This window comes from Carlito syrichta, unplaced genomic scaffold (assembly GCF_000164805.1).
Source record: "Carlito syrichta isolate Samal-C Ts95f unplaced genomic scaffold, Tarsius_syrichta-2.0.1 Scaffold254036, whole genome shotgun sequence".
Classification (NCBI taxonomy): Eukaryota; Metazoa; Chordata; class Mammalia; order Primates; family Tarsiidae; genus Carlito; species Carlito syrichta.
Genome location: NW_007198132.1, coordinates 77,418 through 103,609, shown reverse-complemented (window position 1 = coordinate 103,609; position 26,192 = coordinate 77,418). Strand labels below are relative to the sequence as shown.

At 39.3% G+C, this 26,192-nt stretch overlaps 2 protein-coding genes across 2 annotated transcripts in view; both read left to right on the top strand.

Annotated features, from left to right (window-relative positions):
• MCU (mitochondrial calcium uniporter) overlaps positions 1 to 13,738 on the top strand; it is a 212,173-nt gene extending 198,435 nt beyond the window's left edge. The window contains exons 7-8 of the mRNA XM_021709540.1: positions 9,673 to 9,789; positions 11,794 to 13,738. Of these exons, the coding sequence (XP_021565215.1) occupies positions 9,673 to 9,789; positions 11,794 to 11,871 (195 nt within the window). The 3' untranslated portion in view covers positions 11,872 to 13,738. The remainder of the gene's footprint in view (positions 1 to 9,672; positions 9,790 to 11,793) is intronic.
• A 6,598-nt stretch (positions 13,739 to 20,336) lies between these two features.
• Positions 20,337 to 26,192, top strand: part of OIT3 (oncoprotein induced transcript 3) — a 26,607-nt gene continuing 20,751 nt past the window's right edge. The window contains exons 1-2 of the mRNA XM_008052025.2: positions 20,337 to 20,640; positions 25,346 to 25,720. Of these exons, the coding sequence (XP_008050216.1) occupies positions 20,580 to 20,640; positions 25,346 to 25,720 (436 nt within the window). The 5' untranslated portion in view covers positions 20,337 to 20,579. The remainder of the gene's footprint in view (positions 20,641 to 25,345; positions 25,721 to 26,192) is intronic.

Here is a 26,192-nt window from a genome sequence, read left to right as displayed (position 1 = left end):
CATTTTATATCCTGAGACTTTGCCAAAGGCCTTTATCAATGTAAGGAAGCCTTTGACAGACTCTCTTGGGTTTTCAAGGTACACAATCATATCATCTGCAAAGAGAGATAACTTGACTTCCTCTTTTCCTATTTGAATACCTCTGATTGCCTCCTCTTCTCTGATTGCTCTAGCCAGGACTTCTGTTGAACAGGAGGGGTGAGAGTGGGCATCCTTGTCTAGTTCCAGTTTTCAGGGGAATTGGTTCCAATTTTTGTCCATTTAGGAGTATGCTGGCTGTGGGTTTCTCGTAGATGGCTTTTATTATTTTGAGGTATGTTCCCCGTATGCCTAGATGTTCAAGGGTTTTTATCAAGAAGGGGTGCTGGATTTTATCAAAAGCTTTTTCTGCATCTAATGATATGATCATGTGGTTTTTGTTGATGTATTTAATTACATTTATGGTTTTATGAATGTTAAACCAGTTCCTTTTATCTGCTGATTGAAGTCTCAACTCCTTAGCCTGGGTATTCATAACTGGTTGTCATCCATCCTTTCCAAATGTCTCCCAACTCTCCTGTGTATGTACTGTGTGTTCTCAACGAGCCAAACTATTATTTTCTATTCCCCCAATGTCCCGAGTTTTCCATCACTTCACTCTTTACTTCACAAACTATCTTTCAACTGGGAGAGTCCTCCCTATTGATCTCTACCTGTCGCATTTCAAGGTTTACTTAAATGCTTATTTTTCATGAACCTTTGACCAGTTCCTTCTAGCTAACTTTGATCTCCTTCCTCTTGTGAATTCCTATAACACGTGCCTCTCATTTCACTCACCCTGTGCTATCTTGTATTATAAGTATTATTCAGTGTCTTCCACCTAGTAGCCTATAATATATTTTGAAACTAGGTATTTGGTTTTATTCCATTTTTATTTCCCTTAGATATAAGGCACATGTAACACAGTGCCTTATATCTAAAAGACTGAATGAACTGAACATTTAAAATAAATGACTGCCACACCTTCAGCCAAACACTCGTATGTTTCCAGTTATACCTTGAATCTAGAGACCACCCTTGCCAATCAGTCAGGTACAAAATAGTGATATTTCCTTGTGGACTTTGCATTTTTTTGATTGCTGAAGAGGTGAAGCATTCTTGCTTGGCCATTACTATTAACTACCTTTTCCTAAACCTAATTATGTGTCAGGCATTTATTTATGTTACTAGATGAAAGATCTGGATGAGGACAAAGGAGATAGCAAATGAATAAAAAATCTAGAAAGAAAATAAATAGTCAGGAATTAACATGATAATTTCTATTATAAATCGAACATTTTTAGCAAAGAAGGCCTCTAATGGCCATTCAAGTGGTTTGCTGGAGTACAACATAAATGATGGTTGTTGGAATTGAGAAGATAATATTTCATATAGTAACATTTTATCTAGTAACATAAATACATATATTTATATATTTAATCTCAACCCTGTAAGCATATACTCCTATTCTATAACTGAGGAAACTGAGTCTCAGAGAGAATAAATAATCTGCCCACGCATTATATCTGGTAAACTATAGGACAAGCAATTGAACCCAGATTTGTATGGCCCTGTAGGCTGTTCTCTTTCAACTCATGTATTATGCTGCTTTCTGTTGATTTCATTTATGAGTAGTTATTTCTGAAAACCATAATTAATCTAGATATAGAATAGAAATAGAAACATGTTGGAGAAATAATTACTGCCTATAGAAAGCTCTGTTTTGGAAATGTTTTCTTGAACTACAAATTAGTACAAGTATTAGGCTTGAACACAGTGTTATCACTTTGTTCCTTCTCCTTATGTTGTGGACTCTTTAATGCCCTATCTGTCCTACAAGTTGAATGTTCCACTTCTGTGATTCCCAAAACATTCCTGCTGCCCCCAAGTGACAAGTTGCAAAATAGCAGTAGTAAACAATTTAGTCACTATTCATTTATGAATAGGAAAACACAGACCAAATAAAATATAAGTAGATTTTCTCATATTAAATATTCTTTCATCTAACTGGTATCTATAATTAACATCCATGAAACAAAAATGCCTGTTCAACTCTTCTAAACTGTGGTCACAATGAGATGCTGTTTTGTTAGCAGTTTAAATATATCCCAATAGTATGTTAAGTTTCAAAGACTCTTTATAAGATGACAAGTTCCCTGAAACCACAAAGTCAAATGTAAAATTAAATGTTACTAATATTTCAGTGAAATCTGAATGTTTCTATTATGTGGAAAAGGAAAAGAAGCATCGATACTAAGCATCGCCAGCTGGAGTTCCGTCAGCATGCATGTGAAACCCCAAACCACAATCTAGCCATGTACTTTCAGTGGAGGGGATGTTGCCTCACAGGAGTGAGAATTTGTTCTTGGGAAGTAAAAACATTTTAGATATTATAATACATAAACAGATATGCTTTTTTTTTTTTTTTTTGAGTTGAAGTCTTATTCTGTCGCCCAGGCTGGAGTGCATTGACACGCTCATGGACACTGCAGCCTCTACTTGCTGGGCTCAGGTGATCCTTCTGCCTCAGCCTTCCAAGTAGCTGAAACTACAGGTGCATGCCACCATACCTGGCTAGTTTTTGTGATTTATTGTAGAGATGAGGTCTCACCAAGTTGCCCAGTCTAGTCTCAAACCCCCGGGCTCCAGCAATTTTCTTGCCTCAGCCTCCCAAAGTGTTGGGATTACAGGCTGAACCACCATACCCGACCCAGATATGCTATTAAACCTTCTTTGGAAACTATAGGAAATCAAGAAAACTGTCTAAAAACGCTACTTGGGAAGCAATAATGTAAAAAAAAATTTATAAACACTAACCTAACTTTTACCTTCTCAATTCCAACCACCATCATTTGTATTGTACTCCAGCAAACCACTTCAATGACCATTTGGGGCCTTCTTTCTTAGAACTTTCTCACTTTAATATAAATTAGTATGTTAACTTCTAACTTCTAACTATTTTTTTTTTCCTAGCCCTTTTATTCACTCACTCTTTTCATTTACCTCATCCAGACCTTTAGGCTACTGACATCTTTCTGTTAACATATTACCTGTTGCCTTTCTCTAGACCATACTGCTATTTTCTTTTTTCTTCTCTCTCTCTCTCTTTTTTTTTTTTTTTTTAAAGACATGGACTCACTCTGTCACCCAGGCTAGAAAGCAATGGCATGATGATAGCTCACTGTAACCTCAAACTCGTGGGTTCAGGCTCTTTCTGCCTTAGCCTCCCAAATAGCTAGAACTACAGGCGTGTGCCACCATACCCAGCCCATTTTAAATGTTATGTAAAGATGATTTCTCACTATGTTTCCTAGGCTGGTCTTAAACTGTCCTCAAGTGATCCTCCTGCCTAGGCCTCCCAAAGCTCTGAGATTACGAGCAGGAGCCACCCTGACCTACCATTCTCTTCTTAGTATCCTACCATCTCTACTTCTTTGTCTTTCTGCCATATGTATTCTACAAAGTCCTAATCTTGGGTTAATCGAGCCCTTTAGCTACTAAACGCTGCTAGAGAAAAATCATGTGATAGTGTGGAATAGGCCATGCTTTTGTTTCTAATTATATTTCATTCCCTCATACCCCCACAGTAGTTATTCTAAGGCTTCATGTTAAGCTTCCCATCCCACCCTTAACCTCGCCTCCTACTTCTTCTAGAAAATTGAAGTTAACAGACAGAAACTTTCTAATTTCTAAACTCTGTGAATTTAACTATATCTTTTCTACTTTTACATTATTTCCTTCAAGCTCAGAGAAGAGATGCATTGTCCTATTAAGGGCTAGCCTCCCTACCTGTTCTTAATCCCATTCCCTCCTTCCAGTATTTTCTTCCAGTTTAATTTTTGTGTTCTCTGTGTTTTCAGCCTCTCTTCTCTGATTCTCTTCCCTTTATTACCAAGCTGCCTGCATCTCTTCTCACTTAGTATCAAATCACAAAATTTCTAGAAGAGAGTCTAGCACATAATTGCTTAGTAAATGCTTGTTGCCCAAAAGAGGAAGCATAGAATAGAGTTGAATAAGTTTAATTAGTGTGTATATTTACATCCTAAGCAAACATAGGTAAGTAGCCTAGAAATAGCAACTTAGATGAACATAGAAGGCTTTCCTTCATGTTCTTAACCCAACACTTCTCCCTTCAGTCAATGTTGATGATGCAGACCTTAATATCATCCACCTTTTAAAGGCTACCACTGACCTTTTAGTTATCATTCACCTTGTATCTGTCATTATCAATAATTAAACATCTACTTCTAGTTATGGAATACTAAGCAACAGACCAATCCTCCCATTAGGAAAAATTAGAGCTGTAAGACAAAGCATAACACACACTTGCCTAAAGACACGAGTGACTAACAAAATAGAAAAAATGGCAGGTAAGAATCAAAAGTAGAAGAGTCCCAGGAAGATGAACCTGGTGTTTAGATGTGCCTTTTCTCCTGTGGATTTTTGCTAAGAAGTGTATGACTGAGAGGCCAAGAAACTGAGCCACAGGTATTGGTGTCCGGGGATTACTAAAATAGGTGAAACACTCTTGTGTTGGTTTGGAACCTTTAAAGGCTACTGTTATATGATAGGGGTGAACCTGTTGTGGCCTTTCTCAGGGGCTATAACTCATCTTTCATTCATCTCAATCCTGTAAATTGGATTGAGGTAGTCCTAGAATACTGGTAATCCCAGAGTGCTGATGCTAACAGATTCAAGGCAGAAGCAAACATAAGTCATCCCTGAGAGGAGATAACATTATCCTAACATTATTATTCTATAAATAATTTTGCAAATATAAAGTTAGGCATACAACCAGAAATAAGAAGATACACAAGGAAATATCTACAGAAACAATAGACATTAGAAACAGACACAAGAGCTCCAGATACTGGTAATATCAGACATGGCCTTTAATATAATTATATTTACTATATTCAGGGAGCTAAAAGGCAAGTTGAGAATATTGGCAGATAATTTGATTATTTTTAAGGAATGAAAATTCTAGAAATGAAATATAATGGATGGCTTTAACAGTAGATTAGGCATAATATAGAGAAAATGGTGACCTTGGATACATCACAAGAAACTATTCAAAATGAAGCACAGAAAGACAAAAAGTTATAAAATATAGGGAAGTATATGAGACACAGAAAATACCACGAAAAGACCTAAAATATTCTATTTTATTGGAGTCTCAGAAGAAGAGAAAGGATAGGAAGAAACTATTTAAAGAGCTAAAAGCTAAGAATTTTCTAAGATGATGAAAGACATTAATTTACAAATTGCAACATATACCAACCAATATTGAAAAAGAAATCTGAATCTAGACACATTAATAGTAAAACCAAAAGCCAAAGCCAAAGAAAAAAATCTTAAAAACAGCCAAAGGGGGAAAGAAAAGCTTGCCTTCAAAGTCACTGTTAGACTGAATGCTACCTTCACAGCAACAGTGAAAGCCAAATGATGGTGGAATGGTATCTTCAGTGTGATGAAAGCAAATATCTGTCAACTTAGAATTCTGTATTCAGCAAAAAAAATCCTTCCAAAATAAAGATGAAATAAAGACATTTTCAGACAAACAAAAAATTTGTCACTATCAGATCTGCATTAAAGGAAATACTAAAATGTATTCTTTGGGCAGAAGAAAGATTATCACAGATGAAAAGTGAGAAAAGCAGGAAGAAATAAAGAGCAATGAAAATGGTGAATCTGTGAGTGAGTGAGTCTAAGTAAATATTAAATATATACAGCAATTATAATAAACTCATGTGGAATTTAAGATTCAGAGAGAATTAAAATACACAGCAGCAATGACATATAAGTCTGGAGCAGACAAATAAGCTTAAAATGTTCTAATGCCCTTTTATTGTCTGGGAATAGGGTAAAATTACCACTTATAACTTTGAACAGGAAGCTCTAGCCAGTACAGAAGAGAAGATATGAAAGATGTAAAGATTGGCCAGAAATAAAACTAACATTTATAGATTTTGTACATTAAAAAATTACAAAAGAAATGTACAGATCATTGGTTAGAACCCATAAATGAGTTTCATAAGGATACAAGATAAAACTGTATTTAAAAAATGAGATACATAAGCCAATTACATATCTATATGCCAGCAACAAATGATTAGAAAATGAAAATATTTTAAAGATGCAACTTAAAATTACTTTCAAGGGCCAGGCTTGGTGGCTCAGTTTGTAATCCCAGCACTTTGGGAGGCCGAGGTAAGTAGATTGCCTGAACCCGCAGGTTCGAGACCAGCCCGGGCAACTTGGCAAGACCTCATCTCTACTATCAATCAAAACATTAGCTAGGTGTGGCAGTGCATGCCTGTAGTTCCAGCTACTTGGAAGGCTGAAGTGGAAGGATCGCCAGAGCCCAGTGGGTTGATACTGGGTAGCCTTGAACATGCCATGGCCATGGCACTCCAGCGTGGGCGACAGAGTGAGACTCCCAACTTAAAAAAAAAAAAATTACTTTGAAGAATACCTAGACCACAGGAAGGAGGTACAGTAGAAAAAAAGACTAGAAATAAATTGTGTAAAAGATATGCCAGAGCTCTATGCAAAAATGGCAGTTCTACCCAATCTGATCTATTAGATTCACTGCACTTCCAGTCAAGAATCCTAACAGATTTGGGCGTTGGGAAAGAGATTTGAATAAGCTGCTTCTAAAATGTATACAGATATGTAAAGCAGAAGGAAAAGGCAATGAACTCTTAAAGAAAAACTTGGTAAGATAATTTATTCTATCAGATATGAAGACTACAGATTTAGTTGTAACACTTCAGTAATTAAGACAGTGAGTGGCACAAGGATAGACCAACAGAATAGAAGAGAAAATTTGGGGAAAGACCCAGTAGAAATGAACTTCTTTTTGGAGTCAGAATCTCACTCTGTCACCCAGGCTGGAGTACAATCACAGCTCACCGCAGCCTCAACCTCCTGGGCTTAGGCAATCCTTGTACCTCAGTGTCGTCTCAAGTAGCTGGAACTACAAATGCACACTACCACACCTGGCTAGTTTTTGTGTGTGTGTGTGTATAGAGACGAGGTCTCACTGTGTTTCCTAGACTGATCTTGAACTCCTGGGCTCAAGCAATCCTACTGCCTCAGCCTCCCAAAGTGTTGGAATTATAGGCATTATAGACTGTGCTCACCTGAACTTTTGCTTTTGAAAATATACCACTGGAAACAAAGGGGAGTCTTTTTCAACAAATGATACTAGACAAGTGGATGCTTACATTAAGAAATGAAACAACCCCATTTTTACACTATAAATGAAAATTAATTCCAGATGGATTATAGATCTAAATATGAAAGGTAACATAATGAAGCTCCTAGAAGATAATATAGGAGAATATTTTAATGACCGTGGAATAGAAAATGACCACTTACACAGAATGAAAAACACTAACCATAAAGGATAAGAACAATAAACTAGGTACTGTGGTATGCCCCTGTGATCCCACCTGCTTGAGAGGCTGAGGCAGGAGGATTGCTTGAACCCAGGAGTTTGAGGCCAGCCAACATTGCAAGATCCTGTTTAAAAAAGAAAAAAAAGTGGTACATTAGACTACATTAAAATTAACTTCTGTTTAAAAAGGAAACCATGCCGGGTACCGTGCTTCACGCCTATAATCCCAGCACTTTGGAAGGCCGAGACAGTAGGATTGCTTGAGCCCAGGAGTTCAAGACCAGCCTGGGTAACATAGCAAAAATCCTATAAAAATAAATAAGTAAATAAATAAATAAACACCATGAAGTGGGTGAACAGGCTAGAAGGAGATTATTATAGTACATATACCCAACAAAGAATCCATATCCAAAACATATAAACAAATCTTACAAATTAATAAGAAAATTATAGACAATTCAATGAGGAAAAAATGGCAAGAGATTTGAATAAGCACTTTAAAAGAGCATATGCAAATGGTCAATAATAAATGAAATGAAAAGGCCTTAGCCTCATGAATGATCAGCAAAATGCTATATATCGCCAAGTAAAAAGAAAACATATGTCCACACAAAAGCTTGGACCCAACTGTTTATAGCAGCATTATTCATAATAGTCAAAAAGTAGAGATAGCCCAAGTGCTATCAGTTGATGAATGGATAAATAAAATGCAGCATATTCATTCAATGGGACATTCTTTGGCAATAAAAAGAAATGAAATACTAATGTATGCTATTAATACAAATGGATGAACCTTGAAAAGCTTATGCTAAGTTAAGGCAGCCATACAAAAAGGTCACATGTTGTGTGATTCCACTTGTATGAAATGTCCAGACTAGGCAAATCTCTGGAGACAGAAAAAAGATTAGTAGTTGCCTAGAACTACTAGGAAGAGAAGATGAATTAACTATTAAAGGGTGTGGAATTTCTTTTTGGGGTGATAAAAATGTTAGAAAATTTTAGTAATGATTGTACAACTCTGTGAATATGCTGCAAAGCATTGAATATTTTACTTTCAATGAGTGAATTGTGTAGTATGTGAATTATATCTCAGTAAAGCTGTTTTTAAGAAATAAGATAGTACTACTGCACACACATCAGAATAGCTAACATTTTTTTTTACTGGCAGTACCAAGTATTGCCAAGGATGTGGAGTGATGGTAATTCTCATATCCTGCTGATGGGAGTATAATTAGTACAACTATCTTGGAAACATTTCACATCACTTCTTAAACTTGAACACATTCATTATCTATGATCTAGGATTTCCACTCCTAGGTATTTACCCAACAGAAGAGATAAATTCAGAAATATTCTTGGCAGCATTATTCATAATAGTCAAAACCTGAAAACAAACACAAATCTATGTCTATCAATAGTAGAATGGATAAATTGTGTTGTTGTCATAAAGCATAACATAGCAATGAAAATGAATAGATTACAGCTACACAAAAGATGAATCACACAAACTTAGCATTGAGTGAAAATTGCTATATAAATATATACTGTATGATTCCATTTGTATAAATTCAGAAAACAGGTAAAACTAAGCTTAGGGATTTGAATAAGCACATGAACATGCCTAAAAATGATGATGCTGTTTACTTTAGTGTGTGTCACTGCTGTATCTTCCAGTCCCTTAGGATTCTGCCCTACTGCTTTTATTTTCAAGGTTAATTAAATTAATAACTTTGAACCAGGGTCGCCAAAGACAGTTTCATTTGTTCACTTTAGTTGATCCCAGTACACCAGTTGCATTAAGTAGAGAAAAATCGCTTTACTCTTCTTACTATGAAAGTTGTACTGAAATAAAATCGGTCTCACATGCTTAAGAAGGAAAGTGATAAGGAAAACAAGAAAGCAGCTACCACAAAAGTCAAGATAGTGGTTACTTTTAAGGGAAAGAAGTGTTAGTGTTTGGGAAGGGGCAGGAGGGGAACTCCTGGGTTGTTGACGATGTTCTATTTGTTTTCATCTGGTGATGTTTATTGTGTAGCATGTTTATTATTTGGTGATCCATTGTGATGTATATTTTGTGTGTGTACTCTTTTGTAGTGTTTCATGATAAAATGCTTAAGAAGTAATTACAGATTTAATATAGCACATTTTAACCCATGTATGCATGTATTAAATCTAATCAGCAATTTTAAAATGCTATTCTGTGAAGATAGTTTGCTAGGGACTAATCATTTAATTTTCCTTTATTTTTGTAGGAATATGTTTATCCGGAAGCCAGAGACAGACAGTACTTATTATTTTTCCATAAAGGAGCCAAAAAGTCACGTTTTGACCTAGAGAAATACAATCAACTCAAGGATGCAATTGCTCAGGTAAGTTTTGTAGAAATTAAAATAAATCCCAGCCCCACCTTGTGTGCTATTATTATTAATCATAACCACAGTACTTCAAATGGATAAACTGAAAGAATCGTCCAATCTTCTTCTTCCTGTATAAATTGTTCCTTGGTTGATCAAAATGACTATTTCTATGGACACTTTTCTAGAAAGTTTTATAACATAAGCAAATGAGAAGATGGAAGATCCTATCTATCCTACTACTACTAGCACATTGAAATTTTTAGGCCTACTTTTTTTCTTTTTTTTTTTTAGAGTTGTCTGTTTTCGTTTCTCTCTTCTTAATCTTTCTGCAATAATTGACCTAAAATTTCTCACCTAAATGTGTGGTAGCAATGGGGCAAAAATAAATTGCAGCTAAGAGGGAAAGACTGCTAGAAATCTTTGCCAGGCACAAGTCAGAAATTATTAAACTAGAAGATGCTTTTTTTTAAAGATTAATATTTTATTTTTCATAAAAGCCATCCCTTTAAAATTTCTGGATGTGCCTCCCTCACTCTGTTATCTTTGATTTGGTGAATAAACCCTCATCCTTTTCTCTGTAGTCTTTGTGACTTTAGATATTTTTCAACAGTCTCTAGAAGTTCTTCCCATCCTCTTTAAATTTTATTTTGTTTTTTTTGTTTTGTTTTTTTGAGTTGGAGCCTCACTGTGTCATCTAGGCTGGAGTGCAGTGGCACGCTCACGGCCACCCCAGCATTGATCTGCTGGGCTCAGGCAATCCTTCCGCCTCAGCCTTCCAAGCAGTTGGAACTACAGACATACACCACTTCACCCAGCTAATTTTTGTGATGTATTGTAGCGATGAGGTCTCACCAAGTTGTCCAGGCTCAGGCAATCCTCTTGCCTGGGCCTCCCAAAGTGCTGGGATACAGGCTAAGCCACTGCACCCGGGCTTCTTTAAGTTTTAATTGCTCTTCTCTTCCTCTTCTGTCTCTTCTTGGTGAAGCTGTGCTTTGAATTGGCTTACTCCATCTTCCTTCCTTGGCATAAGTGGACTTGTGTCTTCTTTAGCTATGTGTGGTGATTCTTATCTGCAGGGAAGGCATCAGAATCTTCTGTGAAGCTATTAAAAATACAAATGCAAATGCTTTAGCCTCCCCCAAGGCTTGCTCATTAGTTCAACTCCTCAGGGGTAAGGTCCAAGCATGAATGAGTTTTGAAAGTGCTGCAGTTGGCTACACATCCATGTTTTAAAATTCACTGGCAATGTGGAAAACATAAACAGATATTGGATAAATAAAGCCTTGGATTAGGCTCGGTGGCTCATGCCTGTAATCCCAGCACTTTGGGAGGCCAAGATGTGAGGATACTTGAGGCCAGAAGTTCAAGACCAGCCTGGGCAACATGACAAGTACCTGTCTCTACAAAAAAAAATTTTTTTTAATTTAAAAATTGACCAGGTGTGGTGGTATGCTCTAGTTCTAGTTACTTGGGAGGCCAAGGCTTAGAGGATCACTTGAGCCCAGGAGTTTGCGGTAATAGTGAGCTATGATTGCCTCACTGCACTCCAGCCTGGGTGACAGAGTGAGACCCAGTCTCTAAATAAATAAACAAACAAACAAACAAATAAATAAATCGACATAACTAAAGTCTTAAGTAATGTAAATTAAAGTTCTGGCTCCAGGCAAGGATTTGTGCAAGGGTTTCTCATGGAGAAACACCATCAAAGTGTCTCAGATACTTCATACATTCTTAGATCCCTGAGTCCTACCTCCCTGAGTCCTACTGCCTTTTCTGGAGGTTTTGCTGACAGTGAAACTACCAAGGACACACGTCCATTTTGGTTTCACCGTTTGTTGTCGTAAGCCTTGAATTTTAAAATGCTTTGTCTTCGAAGGCACTCATATTTTGAAAGTAATTGAGATGATCTCTCTGACTCCTAGTAATGGAGGAAAAACAGTTTCCTTTTCTCAGTAGCTGGTAATAACACTGAAAGCTTCAGTAGCCAGGTTTTCTCACCTTTTGTTTCTATTTTAGGCAGAAATGGATCTTAAGAGACTGAGAGACCCATTACAAGTACATCTGCCCCTCCGGCAAATTGGTGAAAAAGATTGATCTGCAAAGAACCTCTGAATCCCGGCAGAAAGAACACCTGTTTGCCTTTTTAATTAAAGCATTGCAGGTGGAAGCTGGGAGCCATGTGGGGTTAGAGGGTTTTTACCTTAATTATAAAACAAAAACAAAAAAGGATCTTAGGGAAGAAAGGAATGTTAAAACCTGAGGATCAAGCATTGTGGAATATAAGCTCAAAGGGCTTAGTGAATATTGTCTTAATCAAGCATCTCAGTTTCTGGATGAAAATGATGCAATCATATAGTTGAGAGATTCATAAAGAGAAAATGATGCTGGGAGTGTTCGTTTCTTGCATCTTCTTTGCAGAGTCAGCAAAACAGTAACACACCAGCACCCTACTCAACTCTAATTTTTTTTAATTTAACTTTTCTTATTTTTGACATAGGAGTAATTAAATATACCAGAAAAGCGGATTATCATGATATGTGAGTGGCAAACTGTCTGAGCCCATATTATTAGCATTTATTTTGAAGTGAACCCAGTCTCTGCAAAGTTACCAGGAATATCTCCCTCTTGTTCCCCTTTACTGACCACCCACCTATACCTGTTGGTTACACTGATTTTATTTATATGATAATTGAAACCAACTTATGACTGTTTAATAATTGACACTTTGGATTATCTCTTAATACCTTCTTAAATGTCTATATATCCTAGTGCTCTGGATCAATATCTAAAAATCATTGGCAACACTGCATGAAGATTTTTTTTTTTTTTTTTTACTAATCAGCCTTTCAGAAGAGGAAAAATCTCCCTCCTTTATATACCTATCCCATTGATAATCTCCTCTCCTTCTATAACTCAAATCAGAAGGGGACTGTTTAGCTGTGTTACCAAATCAGGAAGACGTAAGGTTTACAAATTGGCTAAAGATCATGGCTCTGTAGCCGTTTCAAACACGATAATTTTATTGCTGTTAATCTGCTTGTGTGACAGCATTCTAGGCCAGCCAGATGGACTGCCTTGTCTTGAGGCTTCGTTCATCTCGTAGAACACACACTTCCACGCTGTTCGTGAGCCCTTCCACCCCCACAACTTCAGTCGCTCTAAATCAAGTGTGTGGATCTCAAAGGGTGCGATTTATCTTTATACAAGAATACATTTCTATGGCTTCCTTCAGCCTCCCCTCTTCATCCTATTTTTTCTTATCTTAAATTGAGAGAAAGAAGAATTAATCTTATACTCTATCCAGATGTTTTCTACCATATTTCCAGATGACATCTGCACTTGGAAGAGTCAAAGGAATCTGTATCTAATATCCTGTTTTTAACGACCGTGGGCAGGATGGAAAGGTTGACAGGGGCTCGCCATACCACTGATTGGCCTTTTTCTTTCACATGACTCATCCTTCCTCATGTGGCAAGGGGTTTCTTTCTCTTTTTCTTCCTCCTTTGGGATCTTGTGTATGAAAAGAAAAACGTTAAATGACAAAACCAGACTCCAGGTGCCTTGCAGAGGTTGATGGCCGCCAGGACTGCTGCTGCTGCTCCTGCCACTACCCCCTTCACTGGCATGACAGAATGAAGGATGCATGTCTCCACTTCCCAGCCTCCTCCCACTTCCTTCCCCAAGCCCCAGTCGGCCAGCCCCTTCCCCCGTTTATTTTTGTTAAGTTGTGTGAATTATTTTTAAACCATTTATCCTGTTTGTGCACAGGTTTTTGAGAAGAAACAGCACAGTACAATGAGCTTTTGGGTATGTGGGAGGCAAGGGATGGAGGACATGGAGGAGAAAGTCCTTTAAACAAATAGCAAAATATTGAACATGTGTAAAATCCTGTATCATTTATGAAATATGTATAAAAAGCAATGTACCTTCTGGAACAATAAATACTTATTCAATTTTTGAACTATAGCATCTCATTCTTTAAAACAAAATTGGAAAAAAGAAACTATTTTTCTTGTGATTTCAGGTGGGAAGTTTTTTACTTTGATAATTTTTATAAAAGTATCATTATCAAATTAAGCTTGTTCCTTAAGTCTATATTTCAAAAATAGACATTTCACCAATGCTTCTTGAATCTAATCTAGTTAGTATTTTCCTAATTTTCCTGAGCCACCAAGAGATTGAGTGATTACTACAACCACAAATAAAGTCAACATCAGTGCTAAAACTGATTCCTTACCTCCTGATGACAGGAAACATCTCCATTATATCAGACCACCTTGATTTCACAGTGTAGGTAGGCTTCTAGACTCAAGAAAAGTATTCAAGGATGAACCAAGATTAAATATTATTTTCAGAGTTTGTATCAAATTTACAGTGATTGCCAAACCGGAAAAATAGCACTTGCTGCCAAGTTCATCAAAGCATGTTTTTTTAAAAAAACATGTATTAAATGTCTACTTGCCAGTGGGCACTGTGGCTCATGCTGTAATGCCAGTACTTTAGAAGACCAAGGTGAGAGTAGGCTTGCTTAATCCCAGGAGTTCAAGACTAGCCTGGGCAGCTAATAAGACCTCTACAAAAAAAAAAAAAAATCAAAAAATTAACCAGGCATGGTGGTGCATTCCTGTAGTCTCAGCTACTTGGGAGACTGAGGTGGAAGGATCGCCTTAACCCAGGAGGTCGAGGCTACAGTGAGCCATGATCACACCAACTGTACTCCAGCCTAGGTGACAGAGTGACTCCAACTTTAAAAAGTCTGGCTGCTTTCACACAGTTTAAGGTAATATTCAAAGAACCTCCAGAGCCTTCTGGCAACTTATAGGAGCCTAACAAAGCAACTCTGAGCCATATGTAAAGTGTAAGAAGACAAGATTGAAAATGTAAAGTCATTGTTTGAATTCAACAAATAAAATCTATATATTTCACACATTCTGTTAAGTTTGAAGGGGACTTTTTTGAAAAGATGGAAAAGCATGGTGACGGCCTTTGAAAGCTTAACTTTATTTGTTTGTTTATTTATTTATTTATTTATTTATTTTGAGTTGGAGCCTCACTTTGTCACCCAGACTGGAGTGCAGTGGCTCGCTCCCGGCCACCACAGCCTCAACCTGCTGGGCTCCCGCGATCCTTCCGCCTTCCACTTAGTGAGCTCCGGCGATCCTTCTACCTTCCACGCCTCAGCCTTCCAAGTAGCTGGAACTACAGGCGTGAGCTATCATGCCTGGCTAATTTTTTTAATATTATTGTAGAGATGAGGTCTCACCAAGTTGCCCAGGCGGGTCTCGAACCCGCAGGCTCAGGCAATCCACTCACCTCAGCCTCCCAAAGTGCTGGGATTACAGGCTGAACCACCAAGCCTGGTTTAAAAATTTACTTTAAAGCATAATGAACTCAATAACAACAACAACAAAAAAGCCTTATTAAAAAATGAACAAGTTAGGGCAACATAGCAAGACCCCATCTCTACGAGAATTAAAAAAATTAGCCGGGCATGGTGCTGTGCACCTGTCATCCTAGCTACTTAGGATGCTGAGGATCACTTGAAATCAGGAGTTTGAGGCTGCAGTAAGTGATGATCACCCCTTTGCACTCCAGCCTGGGTGACAGAGTGAGACCCTGTATCTAAAAAGTAGAAATAAAAATAATGGGCAAAGGACTTGAATAGATATTTCTCTACAGAAGATATGCAAATAGCCAATAAACACATGAAAAGATGCTCAACATCAGTACTCATTAGGAAAATGCAAATCAAAACTACCATGAAATATCACGAAATCCATTAAGATGGCTGTTACCTATAAAGCAGAAAATAAATTGAGTGTTGGTGAGGATGTGGAGAAATTGGAGCACTTTGCACTGCTTGTGGGAATGTAAAATGGTGCGCCTCCTGTGGAAAACAGCATGGTGGTTCCTGAGAAAATTTAACAATTGTGGTATGATCCAGCAATTCCACTTCTGGATATATGTCCAAAAGAATTGAAAGTATAGAGACTCAAACAGGTATTTGTACACCCATGTTTGTAGCAGCATTAATTCATCATAGCCAAAAGGTGGGAGCAACCCAAGTGTCCATCGACAGGTAAATAGATAAACCAAATGTGATATATGCACACAATGGAATATTATTGAGCCATAAAAGAATAAAATTCTTTCACATGCTATAACATGACTGAAACTTGAAAACATATGCTAAATGAATTAAGCTTACAAAAGGACATTCAGCATGATTTCACTCATTTAGTATTTAGAGTAGTCAAATTCATAGAAATACAAAGTAGAATGTTGGTTGCCAGGGATCCCAGGGAGGAAGAATGGGGAGTTATTGTGTAATGGATGCAAAGTTTCAGTTTGGGAAGATGAAGAAGTTATAAAGTTGATTGGTGGTGTTGGATGCCAAGTTATATACACTTAGTGCCACTAAACCGTATACTTAAAAAATGTTTAAGAGTAGATTTTTTTTGGCTGGGCGATGGCTCAAGCCTGTAATTCTAGCACTTTGGTAGGCCAAGGTGAGGGGATTGTCTGAACCCACAGGTTCGAGAACAACCTGGGCATTTGGCTACACCCCTTCTCTACAGTAAATCAAAAAAATTAACTGGAAGTGATAGCATGTGCCTATAGTTCCAGCTATTTGGAAGGCTGAGGCGGAAGGATCACCAGAGCCCAGCAGGTCAACACTGGGGTGTCCATGAGCGTGCCACTGCACTCCAGCCTGGGCAACTAAGTGAGACTCCAACTCAAAAAATAAAAATAAAGAATAGATTTTTGTGTCATTTATGTTTTAACCACAATAGGAAAATACAGGTGAATTAGAGACAGATAATGGATAGTGTGAGATCTATTACTGAGTGCAGGCAGTGCAATCTTGCTGAGGGAGCATAGACCTCAGAGCTGGAAAAGACAAAAAGTTCTCAGAGCGTGGTCCCCGGAACTGCAGCGTGTCGTCTCCTGGGATTGTGAGTTCTCTTGATCCCTTCTGAATCAGAAACTAGGAATGGAGCCAGCAATCTGTATTTAACAAACTCTCCTGGAGATTCTGACAAGAATCCTTGATCTAGTCAAAACCACCGCTTTAAAGAGAAGGACTCTGTTGTCAGAACTCATCAGTGGACCCTGTGATCAAATACCAGACTGTGGACTGGTGAGTATGGTGAATATGGTAAGTAGAGATGTAACCAGAGACCATGCTGCATGTTAGTGTGGTGCCCTGCTTATCAGGGTGGTGTGGTAAATACTAATAATAAATTGACTTTTTTGATCTGCCTGGGAAGATTTCACAGAAAAACGGAGCTTCTTAGATTTTGGAGCTCAGTTTCATCCAAACCGTTAAGAATTGTAACTCATTTTTAATCACTGCCAACAATCTTCAGTATGTTGCTCTCCCAAGTAAGTCCAAACTCCTTGTCTTCTATAATGCACTTTGTGATATTTCCCTAGGATAAATATGTAGGTAAATTTTAGTGAATTCTGCTGATTATGAAATTACCCACTTTATACTTTTTTATTTTTTCAATTTGGAGTCTCACTCTGTTGCCCAGGCTGGAATGCAGTGGCACGCTCACAACCACCCCAGCATCAACCTGCTGTGCTCCAGTGATCCTTCTGCCTCAGTCTTCCAAGTAGCCGGAACTACAGGCGTGCACTACCATGCCCAGCTAATTGTTTTGATTCATTGTAGAGATGAAGTCTAGCCAAGTTGCCCAGGCTGTTCTTGAACCCGTGGGCTCAGGCAATTCCCTCGCCTTAGCCTCCCAAAGTGCTGGGATTACAGGCTTGAGCCACCACACCTAGCCATTTTTATTTACATAAAAAAATGCGTCATACACTAAGCAACCCCTCCTTGAAACTCCTCAGCTCCTATGACTCCCCTGTTGGGTTTGTCTCGTAAATATCTGACTTCTTCTTGGTCTCTTTTATAGCATCTTCTTCCTCTGCCCACATCTTTGACTTTAGACTTCCCCAAGGTCCCCTCTTGGACTCCATTTTCCATGATTGTGATCTCACCCACTCCCTCATTTCAGTTATAATTTATGTGTTGGTAGCTCTTAAATGGTTACTCTAGCTCAGATCTCTCCTAAACAGCAGACTGGTTTATCCACCTCCTATTAATAGCTGATCTATTTTCAGCATTGCCTTCTGTTAATTCATGTACATCACTGTCATCAGAATATTTTTGTTTTTAAGTTCCAAAGCACATACTTTAGAAAAATTAGAAAATATTAACAAGCATTAACATTCATTGAGGAGGAGGGGAGGATAAAAAACCACAAAAAAGCAATCCACCAAATCCGAAATGTAGGACATTCTGTAGGACAAATGGCTGGGTGTTTTCAACACACGGAAGGGAAAAGGGAAGACTGTTAAGATTGAAAGAGCTGAGCTCAGTGGCTCAAGCCTGTACTCCCACCACTTTGGGAAGTGGAGGCAGAATGACTGCTTGAGCCCAGGAGCTCAAGACCAGCCTGGGCAACATAGTGAGACCTTGTCTCTACAAAAAAAAATTTTTTTAAGTTAGCTGGGTGTGGAAGCATGTACCTGTGGCTCTAGCTACTTGGGAGGCTAATGCAGGAGGATTGCTTGAGCCCAGGAGTTGGAGGCTACAGTGAGCTGTGATCATGCCACTGTGCTCCTGCTTGGCAACAGAGTGAGACCCTGACTCAAAAAAAAAATTAAAAGAAATTTAAGTAACAACAAAAAAATGCAATATGTAAACCTTGTTGGAATCTCGACTTAAGTCTGCAATAAAAAAAAAAAATACTTGGGACCTTTGGGGAAATTTAAATATGTACTGGGTGTTAGATATTAAAGAATTATTACTAATTCTTATAGTTATAATAAAGGCATCATGATTATGTACAAAAAAAGACCATATGTTAGATATACATATACAAATGAAATGAGATCAACAAATGTAATTATTGCAGCTGGATGTTCATTATTCTACTTTTGTATATATTTGAAAATGTTAATCATAAGTCGAAAATGAAAGGGCAGGTCAACTAAAAAGGAAAAAGTAGAAATAAGTGAGGAAAAAAACCCTTCCATCCTGGGAATTCTTGTTTACAGAACCAAAGGGCTATATCTGGTAAAAGTCCTTGACTCCAGCAATCAATCCTGGCAACAAATCTGTGTTTATCTCATGCACACGTCCTCTGTTTCTCTGCAATACATACGAAGCTCTCAGATGGCTTCTCAGGGACAGGAAGTTGTTTTTTCTGTTAAAAGCACTAATACTTAGCACCACTATTCTGCAAGGAAACAAAATACTACAGAGACTACCGAGTAGAAGGACTACTTCCCAAAGACGGCATTCCTTTTCCAGTCACTAGAAATGTGGTTATTAGGAAAATAGCATTGATGAGCATGTGTGCAGGAATAACGGAAGCCCAAAGCATCAAGTCAAAGTAAGATTAGGAGAGAAAAATTGGGAGTTCCTTCGGATCCGGGTTTAATATAGTATCCAAAAAACAAAAAACTTTACCCTACTTGTTATCCTTCCCCTTCGCATTATCTTCAGTAACAGTGCTTGATAATTCTCAGGTGTCCACAACACTGCAGAGTGCCAGGGAGCTAGCAAGCTCCAAGTCTGAAGTTACTAAGGCTATGTCTGGTGACATGTAATACACAGGTCCCTACATTTCCCCTCCTTTGTCTAAAAGTGAAACTTAAGTAAATCTTGGCATTTAGCTTTCCAACGTGGTGGTAATTTAATGAGTAGATTCTAATTTTAAGCTCTTACCCAATTTTAATGTGAGAATCAATGAAATACATAACATTAAACCATTTTTAAATTTTGGGAAGAAAGACACTATGAAAGCATGATGGCCGCGCTCGGTGGCTCAGCCTTTAATCCCAGCACTTTGGGAGGCCAAGGAGAGTGGATTACCTGAGTCCGCAGGTTCTAGGCCATCCCAGGCAACTTGGAGAGACCTCATCTCTACAATAAATCAAAAATTAGGCAGGCATGATAGTGCGTGCCTGTAGTTCTGGCTACTTGGAAGGTTGAGGCGGAAGGATCACCGGAGCCCAGCAGGTTAATGCTGGGGCGGCCATGAGCATGCCCCTGCACTCCAGCCTGGGCAACAAAGTGAGACTCCAACTAAAAAAAAAAAAGAAAAGGAAAGGAAAACGTGAGTTAATACTTCTTGAATTGGTAAAAACACAAACCTCACTTCCTTACAAAGTTTTGAGACCAAAGACCATAATAAAACAGACAGGAGCTTGTCTCAAAAAAACACTGTCCCCATTCCATACCTGTCCTTACTACTTTTTTGTGTGCTGTTGTAAATTCCTTGGCCATCTGACCAAGACAGTTCCCTCAATTTGGCTGTATCCAGTCTCATTTAGTGTATAATGCTATGACTGCAACATCATTAAATCAATGAAATCATTAACATCATTAAATCACGGAACAAGATTTTTTACATGAGGGGATGTCCCTCATTTAGAGTTCCTTTTGGATAAGATACTGGCAGTTGGTTTCATTCCGGGGAATTCTTGAGCGAAAACAATGGGAGGATAAGGGATTGTGAGACTTTTTTCCCCTAAAGAAAAATATCAATAAAATAACCCTGTTGACAGTGTAAAGAGTGCTTCTATCTGGGGTCAAGGCCAGAGCAATGGACACCTCATCCCACTCAGCCTCATCCTCTTCCTCTGATAGAGCCCTGAGCAGTGCTGATAAAGTCTTCCTCCTAAGAGCCTAGAGACCTTTTTTAAAAAGTGCTTGAGAAAGAAGGGGACAAAGGAACGGTGATATTAAGGGAACTTTCCAGTCTGTTTCTGGCAGTTGGTCCAGAAAGATGCCTCAGTTCCTGCTTCTCTCCTGCCTGTTCATCATGGTCACCTCAGTATCGCCAATGGGTGAGTCTTGTGTCAAGAACGTGGCACAGTGCACTCTTTGTTGTTGTAATTTGCTATTGTGTACATATTATTAAGAACTAGGCCTGGGCTTGGTGCTCGGTCTGTAATCCCAGCACTTTGGGAAGCTGAGACAAGTGGATTGCCTAAGGCCATGGGTTCGAGACCAGGCCGGGCAACTTGGTGAGCCCTCATCTCTACAATAAATCAAAAAATTAGCCGGCTGTGGTAGTGTGCACCTGTAGTTCTGGCTACTTGGAAGGCTGAGGACGGAGCGGGACTTCAACTCAAAAAACAAACAAACAAAAAAACTAGATTCCAGTTCTACAATCTCAGCACTTTGGGAGGCTGTGGCGGAAGGATCACTGGGGCCCAGCAGGTTGACGCTGGGGGTGACTGTGAGTGTGCCCCTGCAGCCTAGGTGACAAAGTGAGACTCCAACTCAAAACAAACAAAACAACTAGATTCTAGTAACTTCAATACTGGTTCTAGAGTTGTAGAAGCAAAGTCACTGATAACCTTTGAAAATATATTTTCGGGAATTCTGTTACATTTATCATTTCGCCTCTTGCCTGGGCATCCAAAATTTCCATGGGTCTACCACGACCAACTGCTCTCTGCTAGTCTTGGAATACGTATAAGAGGAATTCTAACCTCTTTATATCTAGGCACTAACAGATTTCTCGCTTCTTTTTCCAGTAAAACATGAATTCTAACTGGAAGAGAGGGTGAGGTGAGGTGGAGAGAACCATCCTTCCTGGCATTTTTGAGTAGCTCAGTATTTAATTATCCCTGATTTATTCACAGTAGCTTGGGCGTTGCTCTAGCACCTTTTTTGGTTTTGTTTTTCTTGAGTTGGAGCCTCCATCGCCCAGGCTGAAGGGCAGGGGCACGCTCACGGTCACCCCAGCGTTGACCTGCTGGGCTCCGGTGATCCTTCTGCCTCAGCCTTCCAAGCTGGAACTATAGGTGTGAGCTACCATGCCAGCTAATTTTTGATTTACGTAGAGATGAGGTCTTGCCAAGTTGCCCAGGTTGGTCTCGAACCCACATTCTCAGGCAATCCACTCGCCTCGGCCTCCCAAAATGTTGGGATTACAGGCTGAGCCACCGAACTGACCGGCTCTAGCACCTTTAAGGATACACATTAAAGATTGACTTGAGACCCTAAGGAGACATGAAAGCTAAAGGTAACCTGGTATCCTAGATGGGACCTTGGAACAGAGAAAGTTATAGGTAAAAACTAAGGAAATCTCCATAAACTATGGACTTGAGTTAATAATGTTACAACAGTGGTTCATTAATCCTGGCAAAGGTACCATGCTAACGAATGTGTCATATATAAGAGGGGAAACTGGGTGTGGGTATTGGAACTTGGTGCAGTCTTCTCAATTATGCTGTAAATCCAAAACTGTTCCAATCAATAGACTTGAGCAACCTGTCGTTAATCACCCAGTGTCCACTGCAGGTAGCCAACCACATGTCGTCCTCCTGGGAATTTCCACTCCCTTTTCTTCTCTTTTTTCTCACAGACACTCCCTGTAGTACCTCCTGCATCCTGCCATTCCTCCCATGCACCTTTGCCCTTCCCAGACCCCTTTCCCTCACGGCATTTCTAGGATACTTGGCTCAATGCCAGAAGCAAGATTAAGAGAGAACTTTAGGGGCTGAGGTAGGTGCTTGCCCTGGGAGAAGAGGGGAAGTGAGACAAGTGGGAGAAGGAGGGGTGAGAACGGAGAGGAGATGGGAAAGAGGGAACCAAGGAGGATGGGGAGGAGAGGGGATGTGGGAAGGGAGAGAGGAGGGTGCTTCTGGATCAAGCGCTCAGGCACAGGTTAGAAGAGGGCTGTGATCCAGGGGCAGCTGCTGGTACCGACCTGGAGGGCTGAGGGACTCAACCTCGCAAGGGAGGGGACCAGACATCTGCACACTTTCCTCGGCCCACGTGGTCTGGTGGAGGGAACTGTGGGGCAGCTGGCAGGTGGCTGTCCTCATAAAAGGCTGAGGAGCTCCTGGCAGGCTGGGAAGGAGCCCACAGAGCTGTTCTTTTTGAAGCCCTTCCATTAAGAAGTATAGAACGGCGATTTAGGAAGAATGTGCTTAATACCAAATTGTGATCTCCATACTAAGAGACTAAAAACAGGATTTTAAGACGAGTGGCCAGATTATTAAACGGTTGAATTGCTGCCTTAGATGGGGGTAGAATGGGGAGTGTACATGTAATGTCAGAAAATATTGAACGGTTAACTGTTTTTAAAAATTTTATTTATTTATTTACAGATGGTAGATAAATTTCTCCTCTTCATACCATATTTTCCCTACAGCAGGAGAGGAAGTGAACTTTGAACAAATAGCACAATAAATGACAGTTAACTTTAAGGAAAAACTTTATAAATCATGAAATAGTTATTGGAGAGAAGTTTAGGGACTTCTGCAGAAGCCATTAAAAGTTGAGTATCTAACCATTTCTTATAAAATTAGAGCCAGGGCAAGGAACCAAATATTTCCATGAATTTATAATCACTGTGAAATTGCTCTGGAAACCTTGCTTGTAAGAGAGAGTCACAGCTGGAAGAGCAGAGGAGGGAATTTTTCCCTTTCGAGAGAGCAGAGTCTGAGGACATTTTTTTCCTCCAAAGGAGCTATGGCCTAGAACTTAGTTGAAATATATCAGGGACATTTTAAAGAAGTAAGGTTGCTCTTACCACTTATAACTCTGCAAATGTGTTATTTCCAGAAAATTCAACGTTCCACTTCTTGTCTTTTGTTGTCGTAGGGGCCATTAACCCTATCTATGCCTTTCTCTATGTGTGACTGAAATGTGCAGGGTGAACTTGACCTTGAAATGTAGTTTGGGAAAATCTAAAATGTTTTCTAGATTTACTGATTATGACCCATCCACATTTGATTAATGAGCAGTATTTGCTAATTCCCTGCCCACGAAATGTATTGGTCCTTATGGGAATTTCCTGCCTACGATGTTAATTAAGGACATCAGATCCACATGCATTAAGAAGGATAGTACTTTCTGGCCAGGGCTCCTTTCTAGAATTTCTTGGTTTTATAGTTTCTTCATAAGAACAGTTCACCTTCATTAATTCACTAATTAGTTTCCCCAAAGTTGAGGGAATAATGAAAATATTGGAAGCCGGGCTCAGTGGCTCAGCCTGTAATCCCGCGCCTTGGGAGGCTGAGGTGAGTGGATTGCCTGAGCCCGCGGGTTCGAGACCCGCCTGGGCAACTTGGCGAGACCTCATCTCTACAATAAATCAAAAAATCAGCCGGGCATGGTAGCGCTCACCTGTAATTCCGGCTACTCGGAAGGCTGAGGCGGAAGGATCGCCAGAGCCCAGCAGGTTGAGGCTGCAGTGGCTGGGAGCGGCCACTGGCCTGTCCAGTCTGGGTGACAGAGTGAGACTCCAACTCAAAATAAAAAAGGAAAATATTGGAGATATTAGTGTCTTTAGCTATAAAAATATTTTTGATGAGATATTTGTCCTTATAACATGCACTTAACAAATGTGCTATCTGATAGCTTGGATAATTATGGCATGGCTAATTGTGAATACACAAAGTTCTTGCTATTTCCAATAAGCTGGTAGAATATATATCAAAATTGCCTTGAGAATTTCTCTGGTAACTACTTGCCAGTGTCCTGTGTATTTCAAACAGGCCTTTTTCTTTTCAGTGGAATGAGCTTTACACACTCTTGATCAAGTCAAACTTACCACTAATTCAAAATTATATCTTTGCAAATAGCCATCCAAATGCTTTTTTGAAAATCTTCAAAAATTGGAAGCTAACTACACTGTGATACAGTCTCTCCCATGACTGGAGAGCTGAACTGAAATATGTTTTCCCATAAAAATTTGTTCTTGCTGGACTGGGTGCAGTGGGTCACGTCTATAATTCCAGCACTTTGGGAGAGGGAGACAAGAGGATTGCCTGAGCCCAGGGGTTTGAGACCAGTCTGGGCAACTTGACAATAACTCAAAAAAATTAGCCAGGCATGGTGGCACATGCCTATGGTTCACCTACTTGGATGACAGAGGTGAAAGGATCACCTGAGCCCAGCAAGTCAAGGCTGAGGTGGCTGTGAGCATGCCACAGCACTCTAGCCTGAGAGACAGAGTGAGTCTCTGACTCAAAAAAAAAAATTGTTCTTGCTCTTGTTACAAAATAGCTAATTCCTCTTCCACAAACCTATTCCAGATTTTTAAAAACTAATACGAGTTTTTTTCAGTCTTCCATTTTCTAAAGTGTAGTTTTCAGCTTCTCCAGTAAACAAATTTTAGGCCTCTTTCTAAGTCTGGTCACCTTTTCTGGACAAACTTGTCAATTACTTTTGTAAAATACAGTCTTCATGTGTGAATACAATACTCAAAATATGGTCTGACCAGTGCAGAGTTCAGTGAGGCTATAATCCTAACTTCCCTTGATTCTATTAAACGATTGCTCTGGATAAAAAAGTTTAGTCTGATGCTAACACTAAACCTTAAATAGGTTTGAAATAATTTTGTAAAGGGCATTTATGAAACATGCTTAAATCAACTCGACGAACTTTTAAACAGCTGTTTGGAGAACTTAAACAATTTCTTTCTTGTACTCAAAAAAGTCAAAATGCGAGACCAAGAAGGTAAACTCAGGCTGTTGGCACCGTGACCTGAAACACCACTAGGTGGTTCTGAGCTCTCATTTTCATTTCCAGCCCTAGATCCTTGTTCTGCTTACATCAGTCTGAATGAGCCCTGGAGGAACACTGACCACCCATTCGACGAGTCCCAAGGTCCTCCTCTGTGCGACAGCCATGTGGACGGGGAGTGGTACCGCTTCACAGGCATGGCGGGAGATGCCATGCCCACCTTCTGCATACCAGAAAACCACTGTGGGACCCATGCACCTGTCTGGCTCAATGGCAGTCACCCCCTAGAAGGTGATGGCATTGTGCAACGCCAGGCCTGTGCCAGCTTCAATGGGAACTGCTGCCTATGGAATACCACGGTGGAGATCAAGGCTTGCCCTGGAGGTTACTATGTGTATCGCCTCACCAAGCCCAGTGTCTGCTTCCATGTCTACTGTGGTCGTGAGTACCTTCCCTGTGTTCTTTCCTTCCCAACAAGGCCACGGGTAGAGTCAAAGAGAAAGATGCCATAGGAAATTGAGTTATGGTGACAGGAGTATCTCAGAGTCTGAACAACATTGATTTGGGGCTAAAGATGCCTCCACTGTGATTTCTTAGACATGTTCTAATAGAATTTCTGAGAAATTCCTGAAGAAATAGAAAAGGAAAGAGGCTATGACTTTAATCAGTCATCTGTTATTTTGTCTTCATTCCATTCAAACAAAACATTAGAAAATGAAATTTTGATTTATATTATCTAAATAGTGACTTTCCAATCTTTTTGAGTATGGAGGACCCCTTTTTAAGAGTTCTATGATGATAGATAGATGGATAACTAGACAGCCATATAGTAGCATCATGCTTAGTATCCATTGATTTTTTTTTTTTTTTTTTTGCGTTGGAGTCTCACTCCGTTGCCCAGACTAGTGTGCAG